Source organism: Trachemys scripta, chromosome 11, assembly GCF_013100865.1.
Source record: "Trachemys scripta elegans isolate TJP31775 chromosome 11, CAS_Tse_1.0, whole genome shotgun sequence".
In the NCBI taxonomy this organism is placed as follows: Eukaryota; Metazoa; Chordata; order Testudines; family Emydidae; genus Trachemys; species Trachemys scripta.
In genome coordinates this window covers 56,312,843-56,328,050 of record NC_048308.1, presented here as the reverse complement: position 1 = coordinate 56,328,050, position 15,208 = coordinate 56,312,843, and the positions used below count along the sequence as shown (strand labels likewise).

The following is a 15,208-nucleotide window of genomic DNA, read 5'->3' as shown; positions in this document are numbered from 1 at the left end:
ATAATTTTAGTTAGAAAAGAGATTCTTCATAATTTCCTGCCCTAAACTCTTTCATTGCATTGCTATGAACTGATAAACAACCATCTCTTTTTATCTCCCACGTAGCTGGTTTTCTGTGTAGGTGTAGTAATTTATCTGCCCAGATTATCAGAGCATTTCCCTGCCTTCCTATATAAATCTTGGCTGCCTTGCAGGGATGTTGAGTCTGAATTAGTTAATAGTAAAATACACTGAGATTGTCAGATAAAAGACACGGTAGCCATGCTAAATATCAATAATAATATTTGTAGTAGCTGTATTGAACAGCCCTGATGCCTGTAGAGTATTTTTTAACAGAGAGCTGTATAATAAAAAATAATTGAATTGCTCATCAGGTTGGTTTTCAGATTGAAATTTCTATGGTAGCATGTTAATTTGGTTTAATGCATCTGTTGGAAGCTCTGTTTAGGGACGGTTCCAATTTGTAAAAATCCCTGCTAGCATCTTGTGCACGTTTTGTGAGTATTTTACTAACAAAATTGATCAAAGTCCCTACATCATCCCATTGTGCTCCATTAAAATATCAATATCATTTTTTAAAAAAGCTTCTAAAAAGTGTCTGTTGACAGCACTGGAAACTGATGGAATTTTGTTTTGTTTTATTTATTTATTTTCATACATCTAGTACAGCTTAGCCAGGAGTTAGTTCAGTCTTTTAGTCAATGTAACTCAACGTTTGTGTGGATTGACTGCTCTAAACATAAGGGTAGTTGGGTCTCCATGTCAATGCAATCCTTGACCTATCTATTGAGACTGTCAACAAGGGTCCAACTTATGGTGGTGGTTTCTGTGATATAGACATTTCCTAGCGGCTGGTTTCAAAACACCCATTCATTTCACTTATACTACTAAACTATTTTGAGACAGTAATTACTTTGGATCGCTACCAACCTATATTGAATTCAAACTGGAGATTTTGAGATTCCTGCTGCCTTGATCCTGACACAATGTACTGTAATTGGTTCTTTCTAAAAGTAAAATAAACACCAAAATCCTATACTTAAATTTTCCATATTCACTAGATTTAATGAATTATTCCTTAAAGGGCCAATTTCTATCAATATTTGGTGTTTTTCCTAAAAATCCAGTTTCTGGAGTCATTTCATTACAGGAGAATCTCAGTTTGCAATCTTATGGTTGAAGAGCAAAGCTTGAAAACTTGAATTCTAAATGCTGAAAAATCAGAAGGCAAATAAACAGAACCCCAAATGTATTATTGTATTGTTAAATCCCATGATACGTTTTGAGGCAAACTCATTTGGTGGTTGGGGCTTGTGGGGAAAGAGGAGGCAGGAAGAAAAGGGTTAATATTAAATCCTCGACTCCTTCACTTACAAATTTAAAAACAATGTTAACTGTTGTTAAATATTGGAGAGTCATGTAGTATTTTGGTTCTTTAAAGGTAGCCAAGCGGCAGAGGGAGTTCAAATCAGCTAGCAGATCCTACTCTCGGAACTGTGTGAATGTTACCCATGATATTTGTTGCTAATGGCATAGCCATTTTGACTTGTATTTTGTAAGAAATAGAAACGTCAACTTACTAAATGGAGAAGGGCAAAACAGTGGAATAGGGGAAGAGAGGTTGGATTACATAATTGTACTGGTGTTGATTTAAATTTTTTAAGTAATAATAGAAACATTAATTGTCTGAGCCTGTGCCAGATATTCCTGGTGAAAACATATTTTGAAATACCTGTAAATAAATATGTAAATAGGGTATTTAAAATTTAAATAAAAAGGGAAGGGAAAAAAAGATCAAGTCTCAACACTAATATTTGGAAGAATAGTTTATTGTTTATTAGGGCCTTTTCCAAATGACATGGCGAAGTATATTTTAAATCTAATTTAATTAGATTAATTTTTGTTGTTTACTCCCATTTATTAATATCCTCAAGTCAAACATTTTTCCTTTAACCTCCTGTTCTGTGCAAATCTAAACTGGACTACGAAGAACTCTCAGGCGTTTATACGTACTAGCTATTTTGGAAAATGTTATGACTATCTCTACCTTTTGTTTGACTTCCTGTATCTAACTGTGCCTTTATACCTTTGCAAGTGAAAAAAAAAAAAGTTAGCGAGTGAGATTTGCAAAAGTTTTGTTAGCCATGAATTTTTGTTGTTCATCCTTGCTTTAATGATGATTTCTCTTTGAAGCTATGATATCATGAGCAATATGTTTCCGATAGATTATGATTTATTCAGAAATCTGTTCATCAGAGATCTTTGGGATTTTTCCAGCAAGAACTTCCATAATACATTAAAAAAGCACTCCTAAACGATGTCAGTTCATCTGAACTTGAATATATTATTACTGTATATTTTTACTGTACAGATTCTCTTACGAAGACTGCAAGCTATTGCTATATAGCCTTACAGAAATATAGGTGTGCACTGGGCTATATGCTGGCCAGATTTGCATATGCATATTTTCCTGTATTTCTTCTTGTGCGAGACATCTCTTCTTGTGGTGAAGGTATTAAAGTAATGGATAGTTTCACAATATTTTGTTCTGTGACATTCTATTTTCATATCTATTAGTATCTACTATATATACATTTTCCTATTGTCTGTTTTATTTCTGTTTAGCAACAACACTTGTCTTCCTGTGAAAAGGCAAATTAGTAATGGTGGTTTTGGACCTGAATGCAAGACTGTGGGTCAGAGTATTGCAGCTGACACATCACAATAATTTCTAAATGTAATAGTAGCTTAGTGAATATGCTTAGCATAGCTCTGATTAAATGTCTGTGTGCTGAGACTATAATAAAAAGAAAGTAATGATAGAAATTGGAGAGGGAAAGAATGTACTAGGTCATCGTGTCCAGCCCTCTGCCAGTGAAGGATTGATCTTGGTGCTTATGAAATGATGTCTTTATTTAATGCACACTCTCTTGTGTTAAACATTGTATTCGGGTAGTTTAAAGTTCATGTAATGTACCGACTCAGTTCTGGGCCCTTTTAAAAAAAGAAAAAAGGAATCCATTTAATGTGAATATTTAGATGCTTAAATACCTCAGAAATCCACATTACATAACAAAACCCTACATTAATTTAAGAAAACAGCTGCAACTTAAATATTGTACTTAAATAGAGATAGCTAATAAGATTAGGGTATTTATTTCAAAATAGTATGCAAGTAGCGGACACCATAAAACTCCGTGGTTTTGGCCTGAGACCTGTTTTTGTCTGAGCTCAAGATTCTAGAATAAAACTGCTATATGGTAGGAAAGTAATAATAGTAATTGTGTGGTTTTAAAAAAAACTAATAGTGTTTTGTATGTTTAGCTTTCTGAAAAATACAGCTTACTGCTAAAATAGTGTTGTAGCTTGAAAGAGAAACTTCAAAATTCCTCCAGAACAGCTTTAAGAAATAAAATATACTGCCACCATGACTTCCAAGATATTATTTTTTATAAAATTGTATGTGCTTTGTGCCATATCCAGAGTTGTCATTACAACCTGTCACATGGGTTTGTTCCATGATGCTCTTCAGTTGTTCCAGTTGTCTTTTCTTTGTACTATATTTGGTAAGAGCACAGGGATGGATGGTGTGTTTGTCTTAGATAATGTGCAATTTGTCCTGGAGCCCTGAGTCCTCTCTGACCCACTGAAGTACTATAGCTTTATGTCTAGGAGGATCAAGAGAACAGTTTAAAAAAATCATTAGAAAACGGGACTAATTTTCAGAACTACAACATCTGGTAATGTTTGATGTAAAATAAAACCATCAGATTTGGAACTATCTTCCCCTTTAGAACAGGGTTATACAGAACTATGCTTTGTTGCCAGAAGTGAATTCTACCTTTTGAGCTTCTCTTTCTTGTTCCTAAAGGTAAGAAAGGAGAATAAGCTGTAAGAAAATGCTGGGATCCGAACGTGGTGTGGTGGAAGAATGGCTATCAGAATTCAAGGTCAGCTGAGTAGGTGTATGACAATTATAATGTTGTTTAATGGCATATAATGTTAAGAATGCTAATGATTAAACATTTAAAGTGTAAAAGCTTCTTTTGATTTTTAATCTTTTGTATCTGTTCTACTGCACAACGTGTAGATGTCTATAGAAAGGTATTAATATAAAAAGCACAATTTGGAATACAAATATGTATTATAATAGTACAGAGCGTATCGCATACTATGCAGATCTCACTTCAAAGCACATAACACTCTGTAAATCAAACTGATAGAATTTAAAGGGAAACTGTCAACTTGTTCACAAAATTTAAAAACGTAACCAACTTTTTATTAAATTTAAGATTAACAGAAGTGTTTCCACAATTTAAAAAACTCCAGTGAAAATAGTTTTTAAAAAAATATACCCTCCTTTGTAGAATGGATGAATTCCATGCTTCAGATGACTAAGGACGTGAAAGTGTCTTGACTGTAAACCAAATCTAAACTTCCTTTATTGAGCTGAGAGAAATATAAAATTAAACAGCACATAGAAACAAGTAAATTGGATTTTAAAAAAACTTTCACTTTTAATCATCTGAGGCTTTATCATAGGTTTAAAAAAAAGTTTAAATTTATATAGGGTTTCGAAAAGTTCCTGGTTGAACAGGGAAAAAGAGAAGAGGAGAGGATCTAGAGACTAGACTGGGTTTGTGGGGATAATTTTAATATGGAGCGGCCAAGAGCTGTATAGTGACCTAGTCCTGGAAGTTGCTGAATGTCCTCAACTACCACACAAGTTGATGAATATTCATAGCATTCAGCACCAGGCAGGATTGGGTCCCAGCACTGTAAGGTTTATGGATAGCTTGCTTGCTTGAATCAGTACTGAAAGGACAGAATTCCACCTTTACTAGTGTAGTAAGTTGTGAATTTGTCTTGACTGAAGCTCAGGGATTGTTGTTGTTGTGTTTAATGTTATCAAAACTGGATTTATCATGTTCATAGATATCTATCAATACATAAAAGCGTACACATGAACTACTCATTATAGTAACTGCTGTCTATATCTCTTACTTTAGGCATTACCTGAAAATCAAATCTCCGGTTATGCATCAACGTTGCACCGGAAAAAATCACTGGTGCCAGCTCTTTATAAGGTTATTCAGGACCCAAATAATGAGGTAGGAGACTCCCAGAGAAGGCATTTCCTTTTTCTTTTTCTAAATAAATCATAGTAATTAAGAACTGTCTGTTGCTGTTCTAACCTGGGATTGATGCAGGGAAAATATTCTTTCTCTGTTTTACCCCTTTTTCTCTCCCTCATTTTTGACTGTTGCTGAATCTCTCTCTCTGTTAGAAGGCAAACCAGTTGCTCTCAAAAGAATATTGAACACTGCTGCTGGGTTTGGCTGGTCATTGTGACATAACAAGTTTTAGGTTGTAACTCAGTCTGAGTTGCTTTTTGGAAGCCAGTTAGGCATAGCTGAGACAAAGTATTCTTTAGACTAATTTGGCTTGAAGAATTTTATTTTATTCACTCGTGATTTATTAATTCGGTGGAGAATGGAATAAATGTCCTACTCCAGTATGAAATTATGACTAGGCCTGATTTTTCTTTCATTTACACTACTGTTATATTTGTGTGATTCCATTGCTTTCCATGGAATTACTCTTGATTTATGTGGGTGTAACTGAGAGCAGAATCAAATTTAAATATATACAGTGAAAACATAGCTATGAATGTGGCTCATGACTTGGACAATTAACATAGAATTAATTCCATTCCATAGAATACTGGGGAGAGGATGAGAAAGAACTACTGGAAAGTCTTATGGATGAATCTAAACTCTGAACAAATTACACAAACTTGCCACTTTATGTTGACACTTCTATATAGTAATCATCAAAGAGTCAGGGAAGCTTTATCATCTTTAGTCTCTTGTGTGCTTTTAAATGAAAATGTGAGGAATACACAGGAAAGTAGCTTCTTATCTTCTCAGATACAGTCTCCAAGAGTGCCTGTGCTGTTTACTGGATTGAATTTGAAGAAGTTCAGGTAATCCTTTCCTAACAAGCAGCTTGATTTTAAAATGCTGCTTTGCTTTTCTGGTAGGACTAAAAGCTTGTATACTGACCTCTCTTTTTTTCCTCTCAGACTTGGAGGCTTGGAATTCATCTTGAAACTGTTGTAAATTGTAACAGTACTATTGCCTCTGCTGTCCCTCTCTGTCTTGCCATCTGTATCTCTGAATGTTTCAAAGGTTTTCCCTTATACAGAAAAAAAGCATCTGATTGCACCTCCATAGGTTACAAAGTTACAAAGAACCAAAACTTCAAAAGGAGAATCCATTTTAAGGGTCTGACTCTATTGTTGTATTATTGAAAATTGACTCATATCTAAGTAAATTAGGGCTGTCAAGCGATTAAAAATATTAATCGCAATTAAACAATAATAGAATACCATTTATTTAAATATTTTTGGATGTTTTCTACATTTTCAAATATATTAATCTCAATTACAACACAGAATACAAAGTGTACAGTGCTCACTTTATATTTATTTTGATCACAAATATTTGCACTGTAAAAAAAAAAAATTAAAGAAATACTATTTTTCAATTCACCTAATACAAATACTGTAGTGCAGTCTCTTTATCATGAAAGTACAAAAAAACCCCAACAATCCTGCATTCAAAAATAAAACAATGTAAAACTTTGGAGCCTTCAAGTCCACTCAGTTCTACTTCTTGTTCAGCCAATTGCTAAGACAAACACGTTTTTTTTACATTTGCAGGAGAGAATGCTGCCCGCTTCTTGTTTACAGGGTCACCTGAAAGTGAGAACAGGCATTCGCATGGCACTGTTGTTGCCAGCATCGCAAGATATTTACGTGCCAGATGCTCTAAAGATTCATACGTTCCTTCATGCTTCAACCACCATTCCAGAGGACATGCGTCCATGCTGATGACAGGTTCTGCTCAATAATGATCCAAAGCAGCGTGGACCTACACATGTTCATTTTCATCATCTGAGTCAGATGCCACCTGCAGAAGGTTGATTTTTCTTGTTTGGTGGTTCAGGTTCTGTAGTTTCTGCATCAGAGTGTTGCTCTTTTAAGACTTCTGAAAGTATGCTCCACACCTCGTACCTCTCAGATTTTGGTAGGCACTCCAGATTCTTAAACCTTGGGTTGAGTGCTGTAGCTATCTTTAGAAATCTGATATTGGAACCTTCTTTGTGTTTGTCAAATCTGCAGTGAAAGTGTTCTTAAATCAAACAACAAATGCTTGGTCATCATCTGAGACTACCGTAACACAAAATATATGGCAGAATGTGGGTAAAGCCATGGAGCAGGAGACATACAATTCTCCTCCAAGGAGTTCAGTCACAAATTTAATTGACACTTCTTTTTTTTTTTTTTTTTTAAATGAGCATCATCAGCATGGAAGCATGTCCTCTGGAATGGTGGTTGGAGCAGGAAGAGGCATATGAATGTTTAGCATATCTGGCACGTAAATACCTTGCAATGCTGGCTACAAAAGTGCCATGCAAACGCCTGTTCTCACTTTCAGGTGACATTGTAAATGAGAAGCAGACAGCAGTATCTCCCGTAAATGTAAACAAACTTGTTTCTCTTAGCGATTGGCTGAACTAGAAGTAGGACTGAGTGGACTTGCAGGCTCTAAAGTTTGACATTGTTTTGTTATGGAGTGAAGTTACATTTAAAAAAAAAATCTACGTTTGTAAGTTGCACTTTCATGATAAAGAGATTGCACTACAGTACTTGTATGAGGTGAATTGAAAAATATTATTTCTTTTGTTTGTCATTTTTACAGTGCAAATATTTGTAATCGAAAGTAATATAAAGTGAGCACTGTACACTGACATGTGTCCGACGAAGTGGGTATTCACTCACGAAACCTTATGCTGTAGTACGTCTGTTAGTCTATAAGGTGCCACAGGACCCTCTGTTGCTTTTTACAGATCCAGACTAACACGGCTACCCCTCTGATACTGTACACTTTGTATTCTGTGTTGTAATTGAAATCAATATATTTGAAAATGTAGAAAAAGATAAAAAATATTATTTAATTTCAATTGGTATTCTGCTGTTTAACAGTGTGATTAAAACTGATTAATCGTGATTAATTTTTTTAATTGCAATTAATTTTTTTTTTAGTTAATCGCATGAGTTACCGGCGATTAATCGACAGCCCTAAAATAAAATAAAAAAACCCCTAAATCCACCGCTTTGGCTTCTGCCCAGGTATTTAGTAATTCATGCTAGTGCATATAGCATGCATCTGAGATCAGAATCTGCTCCAAAAATATCAGCTAAAATCTTGACTTTCAAGGCAGCAAGACTTTCCTTAGCATATTTCTTCCAAACTTATTCTACATAAGGGAAATATAACAACATAATAGGCTTTTTTACAATGTTCAGTGCTGCACTAATACCTAGTTCTAGGAGGTGGGATCTTCATAGGACTATAGGATTCTGTGTTGGCAAGAGGATAATTTTTTTGCTTGTAGACTTCTATTCTACCACAGGAGTAGTAAAAATCTGGGTACAAGGAATTAGGGAATGTATTTCCTAATGAAGAGGAGCATATGAATTTTTAGCGTAACTTGAGCCTCATCATGGCTGCACCATTGTTTAAAATCTACAGTATTATTAGAGAATAAAGTGGATTTGCAGCATTCAGATACGCTCTCATCATAATTTGCTTTAAAAATAAATCTCTCGAAGACTGCTGGCTCCATAGTAGGTTAACAAATACATTACAATAATATTATCCTTCAGAGGTGTGTGTTTTATTAGCAGCAGTTCATCATGCTGAAAATGCTTGCTCTCCAGGGACAACAGTTATACTGAGAAATTAATGTCAAGTAAAGTTAGTTTAATTTTGCAAAAGTATTAAATTCCCTTATGGGTCTTAATATAGTGAAAAGATTGAGAAGGGCAGTTTTAAATAAAGTATTTAAATAAAGTGAGCAAAGAGTGCTCATAAGTGGTTAATTTAATTGAATAATGTGTAAGTGGGGCACTTGATATTTTCCTTATTTTTTAAAGTACAATTTGTTCATTGACAGTTCACAATTTGTTTTGTTTGGTTCATTGGTATGCGGCAAGGGCAAGTAAATTAACTGAAATCTATATCTACTCCATGCAAAAAGTAACATTAATGCAGTGTTGAAGTTGAAAAATCATGTACTCAAATCAGGACATCCAGAGTTAACGTTGAAAGCTCAATCTTTAATTAAAAAAAAACCATGTATTCAGTGCTTTCCCGTGTTCAAAGTGCTTTACAGACATTATCTGATTTCTCTTAACTTTCCCCCTTTATGCTTATGCCTTAAAATAAGGTCATTCGTTCTATCATGATAAAATACTGGAATTTCTTATGTAATCTTATCTTGTATAGTATATGCAGTCATGCATATGCAACTTTAAGACCTGGCCTTACTGTTAAGATTCAGTGAAATCTACAAAATGAACAAACTTTCTTAAAACTTGGTTTGCATTGTACACCTTGCTGAGATGTAACTTACTGTAGTTAAGTCTCTATACGGAAATTCCATTTTTTATTGTGTTAGCTGACATTTATATAGGTATAAAAGGACTTTTGTTAAATCATGAGGAAAAGAGGATGGTTATTGGTTTGGTATAGCCTTAACTGTGCATTTCTTGACTGAGTGCTTGATTTCGCAACCTTTTTTTTAATTTGGGTGGCAGTGCAGCACTTTGAACATGTAATGTGCTATATGTGCTAAGTATTATAGTAAATATGCTAAATACAATAACCAGATATTCAACCATGTAGAACAAGGCTGTTTTTCCATCAAGGGCATCTGATGATGGCTTGACTGGCTTGTGATGCCAGGAAAACCCCAAGTTAAATAAGAGAGTCTTGAGGTGCTCCGCTTTCTTGCTTATATTTCTTACATTTATTGTTATATCCCTATATTTTATTTCAAAATACAAGATTTTTTTCTACTAACCTTTTCTTGCTGCACAATCTTCACCACCCTTTGTTTAGTCTCTTGCTTTAGTTATAAAAAGTCTTTTCATTCAGTGTGAGGAAGCGGTCAGCCAGAAACCTTGTTACACAAGGTGCTTGAATCAGATCGTTGTATAAGAGTTTTGACTGATTTTCTACATGGATGTGATGTCACAGTTTATGTAATCAACTAATGGTTTAAGAAATGGTACGTTTACCATCCATACTATACTGTATGCTAAAAATGAAACTAATGTTTAACCTCACCTTTTTGTTGAAAAAATGTAGCAGTTACTCTTCAGACAATAATGGCATAGGTTGTATTGAATTAATTTTTAGTGTCTCACTGAGATTTTTAGTTGAGTAAAGGCCTTTAAATCTGTGCATGTGTATATGAATATATATTTACATAGCAGTACAGATGTTTACTTCCATGCCAATTTGTTGTATGTTCAAACTAAGCACTTACAATGAGAGAGAAATAAAATAAGGTTTCTGAAGGTGGTAAGACATGGGTTTTTCATGTCCTGCAAAAAGTGATAATATGATTTGATGTAAAGACTCTTGTGTATCTCCCTGTCCTGAAGAAATACAAGTAAGTGATAATGAGAGAGAGAGAGTGTTTTTTCTGATTAGAAAAGGGGACTTTTAGTTAGGAGAATCTGGGCTCTGTGCTGAGATTCTTCCAATAACTTGCTGTGTGACTTTGGACTGGTCAAGTAACATGTCCGGGGGGAGGGATAGCTCAGTGGTTTGAGCATTGGCCTGCTGAACCCTGCGTTGTGAGTTCAATCCTTGAGGGGGCCATTTAGGGATTGGGGGCAAAAATCTGCCAGGACAGTCCTTGGTCCTGCTGTGAAGGCAGGGGATTGGACTCAATGACCTTTCAAGGTCCCTTCCAGTTCTATTAGATAGGTATATCTCCATATTAAAAAAATAAATTAAATCAGTTGTGCCTCAGTTGCCTTCATCTGTTAGAAAACTGAGGCACACAGTGATAGTCACTGGATAGAAAGCTTCTGTCACTTTCAAAACTTTTGAGTGGCTTGTAGATACTGATCTAAGACCTGAACCAAATCCTATTGGGAATCTGGCCATTGACTTTAGTTGGGGTTTAAATGAAGCCTGTAGGTTTTTGTTATTTTCTGCTCTGTGAGCTGAGCACGTTTCTCAGACGCATCTGATATGTCTGTTCGCCAGGAAAGAAAGTTAAGATGTATGTGCTTTCCATGGGTCTCTGCAAGGTGGAGACCTGGGTTCAAATCTTAATTTAGGTTACAAATGAAAAGGAATTATTCACCATTTTGTGCACATCACAAAACTGCCAATTAGGCACAATTGGCTATTGGAGTGCATGTTTTTTGTGGGTCCATATCGAGTTGAATTGATAAGGGTCTTGGGGAATCTTGGCTACTTGTATTGAATCTAGCTCTAGTTAGTGCTAGAAAGCCTTTCAGTTTGAAGGGAACCAAATTAAATCAAGACTATCTGTTAAAAAATTAGTTTGCCCACCATTGACAAAAATGCCCCCCCGCCCCTTCTTGTTTGTGTGTGTTTTTTTAAAAAAAAAAAAAAACCTTAGGTAAAGGGTTAATTCACTCTCTACCCTTACACTGGGTATAGACTTATTTCACTAATAAGTATTTCTTTTTCCACACCTGAGATTTTTCTACAGCATTGGGGTTGCAAAATGAACATACTGTATGGTCTGCACAGCTCAAATCATCTCACTGGTAAAAAAATTTGGTGCTTATAGAAAGGTGTCATATTGACAGAGTTGGAAGATGAAACTGCCACAGATCAGGTACATTAAGGGCTGAGGTAGTGCGAACTTCACCACAATCCTCATCAATGTACCTCAGCCCCATTCTTGAAGACCATGTTTAGCAGGGAGTGGGTAACTTAGTCTCCATGCCCATTCAATCTCTGGCATCTCTAAGGTTGCCAACAACGATGCCAGTTTTGCCAGTTGTGGTGGTTTTATTTGTGCATTTTTTTAATACACAAGATTAGTGGCATTTGAGCTGTTTTTTCTCTTTCTATAGCTCCTGGAACCTGTCTGCCACCAGCTCTTTGAACTCTACCGTAGTTCTGAAGTTCGACTCAAGAGGTTCACGCTGCAGTTCCTGCCAGAATTGATCTGGGTTTATCTGCGTCTTACTGCCAGCAGGGACAGACAGAGTAATGGTTGCATTGAAGCACTGCTTCTTGGGATTTACAATTTGGTAAGTGAGATAAGGAGGGATGGATGTGAAGAGCTTTAAGATAATCAGTGAGCAGTAGAAATAAAGTAAGGCACAGGAATATTAACAGAGCAAAATATGAAAAATGCTAATGAATTAATGCAGTTACATTTAAGTCTGTTTATCCTAGAGGAAAGCATAACTTAATGAGTGTTCAGAAAAAGCATGTTTGTAGAAGCATCTTTGGTAGCTTGTAAATCAGATTTACTGCCTCAGCGCAGCACTAAACATATTATGGTAAACAATTACATCTTTTAATTAAGATTTTTTTGTTGCCCTGTATAATGTGCTTGCTAGAAGAATTTAGTAAGTCTGTATAAATATATAAAGAGTTGAAATTTGCTGATAGCCCTATCTGAACAATATGCTTATTCAGTCTTTCCATATTGGTCTTCTCCTATTTAGTTACTCCAAATGACCTTTTAAGGTGAAGTATTGAGGCTAAAGCAACATTCAGTCACAAGTTGTGCATGGGTGGGAAATATTTTTTGGCTGGGACTATAAAAAAAAATCATCATCATCATAAATGTTAGAGAGTCCTGTGGCACCTTTAAGACTAACAGATGTATTGGAGCATAAGCTTTCGTGGGTGAATGCCCACTTCGTCGGATGCATGTAATGGAAATTTCCAGGGCAGGTATAAATATAAATGGTGTCATCAGATCAGGATTAAACAAAGACTACAGAAACAGTTTCTCCTCCCTTGATGTTCACACTTCAACTGCTAGCAGAGGACCTCCCCCTCCCTGATTGAACTAACCTCGTTATCTCCAGACTGATTCTTGCCAGCATATTTATACCTGCCCCTGGAAATTTCCATTACATGCATCCGACGAAGTGGGCATTCACCCACGAAAGCTTATGCTCCAATACATCTGTTAGTCTTAAAGGTGCCACAGGACTCTGTTGCTTTTTACAGATCCAGACTAACACGGCTACCCCTCTGATAATAAATGTTAGTCACTGTAGACTCCTAAATTTGGATGTCAAAATCTTAGGGATGATTTCAGGCTGTCAAAAATAGTATTCTGTCAGGGACATTAAATTATACATCTCATAAAAATTTATATTCTTAATTTTTATGCCAATATGCCATGGATGGTACATTAGCAATATTGTTAGCATATGCCCTTTCTTGTAATGGGAATTTCAATTTTACATGGCTTTAAAACACACATTGTCCTAAAATATTTTCCTTCTCTATTCCATTATAACAAGTTTTCTTTTAGCCGTGCGTTAGAGTTAGTATAGAGTGCTTTATGTTCATACGCCTGGGAAGTGAGACATGGAGCCAAATTCTGATCTCAGTGACACTTGTAAATCCACATTAACTCCAGTAAAGTCAAGTTACTCTGGATTTATGCTGGTGTAAGCAATATCAGAATCTGGCTACTAGCTTTTGATTTTTATCTGCTGGGCTGAAGTAGGTTGTAAGTATCTGTCATTAGCTTCAGCTTTCATCAAAGCACTTTAGCTGGTCCTTCTGGAACTCGTGTCAGATGATTCACAGTGTATAAGCACAGCAGCTAATGCTGCTACATTCTCTCCAGACTGAAATAGAAGGAAGAGGTTGTAAAATGGGGAGTGACTCAACAACACTTTTCTCTAGCTGAAGAAACAAGGATCTTGGCACCCAGCTGCAGATGTCAATAAGAACCTAGAATAGTGATTCTCAACCTATTAATCATTGTGGGCCGCAATGAGTTACCTGGGCTGCAGGTTGAGAACCACAAAACCTCCCTGTGATGGTTTGGATCACAGAAAATCCCTTGGGAACTGCCAACTGATGTGCCAAGACTACTTCTGCCCCTGCTTTCCCTGCCAGTTCGGGACCCCAGCACCCTGTCTTGCTGAGCCAGACATGCCCGTCTGTTCCAACACAGACCCAGGGTCTGAATTACTTGCCCCAAAGCTGCAGACTTAACTGAAAGCAGCTAACAGAAGTATTCTTGTCTTTAACACTCAGATGCCCAACACCCAGTGGGGTCTAAACCCAAATAAATCCGTTTTACCCTGTATAAAGCTTATACAGGGTAAACTCATAAATTGTTTGCCCTCTATAACACTGATAGAGAGAGATGCACAGCTGTTTGCCCCCCCTTAGGTATTAATACATACTCTGGGTAAATTAATAAGTAAAAAGTGATTTTATTAAATACAGAAAGTAGGATTTAAGTGGTTCCAAGTAGTAACAGACAGAACAAAGTGAATTACCAAGTAAAATAAAATAAAACACTCAAGTCTATGTCTAAAACAGTAAGAAACGGAATACAGATAAGATCTCACCAGTTCCAGTAAGCTTCCTTTTACAGACTAGTCTCTTGCAAGACTGGGTCCAGCAATCACTCACACCCCCTTTATTGTTCTTTGTTCCAGTTTCTTTCAGGTATCCTGGGGGTTGGAGAGGCTCTCTCTTTAGCCAGCTGAAGACAAAATGGAGGGGTCTCCCACAGGCTTAAATAGACTTTCTCTTGTGGGTGGAGACCCCCTCTTCTCTTCTATGCAAAGTCCAGCTCCAAGATGGAGTTCTGGAGTCACCTGGGCAAATCACATGTCCATGCATGACTCTCAGTGTTTACAGGCAGAAGCTCTTTCCCACATGGTATCTTGAATGTCTCCAGGAAGACTTCTTATGTGGATTGGAGCATTCCAAGACGCATTGTTTCTTAAGTGCTTCCTGATTGGGCACTTAACTTTGTGAATTCCTTTCTCCAGGAACTGACCAAATGCTCTACTAAGGTTATTTAGAAATCAAGCCAGTACACGGCCAGTATTCATAACTTTGAGTACAAAAATGATATATGCATACAAATAGGATTAATAGATTCAGTAGATCATAACCTTTACATAGATATGTTACATGGCATATGTAGCACAGAACATATTCCAATTATGTCATAAGCATATTTCCATAAAGCCTTATGGAGGGCGCTGTCACACTCCCAAATCCTCCCCCACCACCACTATGCCCAGTGCCCCCCACCCATAGACCCCTCCACAGAGTGGGGTCAGGAGCGGAGCCCCGGTGGCAGG

General features: G+C 36.4%; 1 protein-coding gene across 3 annotated transcripts in view; it reads left to right on the top strand.

Moving 5' to 3' along the window:
- Positions 1-15,208, top strand: part of FAM126B (family with sequence similarity 126 member B) — a 95,963-nt gene that overhangs the window by 41,986 nt on the left and 38,769 nt on the right. For all 3 annotated transcript variants that reach the window (XM_034786172.1, XM_034786173.1, XM_034786174.1), the window contains 3 exons: positions 3,872-3,950; positions 5,010-5,111; positions 11,978-12,157. In XM_034786172.1, coding sequence (XP_034642063.1) covers positions 3,900-3,950; positions 5,010-5,111; positions 11,978-12,157 — 333 coding nt within the window. In that variant the 5' untranslated portion in view covers positions 3,872-3,899. The remainder of the gene's footprint in view (positions 1-3,871; positions 3,951-5,009; positions 5,112-11,977; positions 12,158-15,208) is intronic.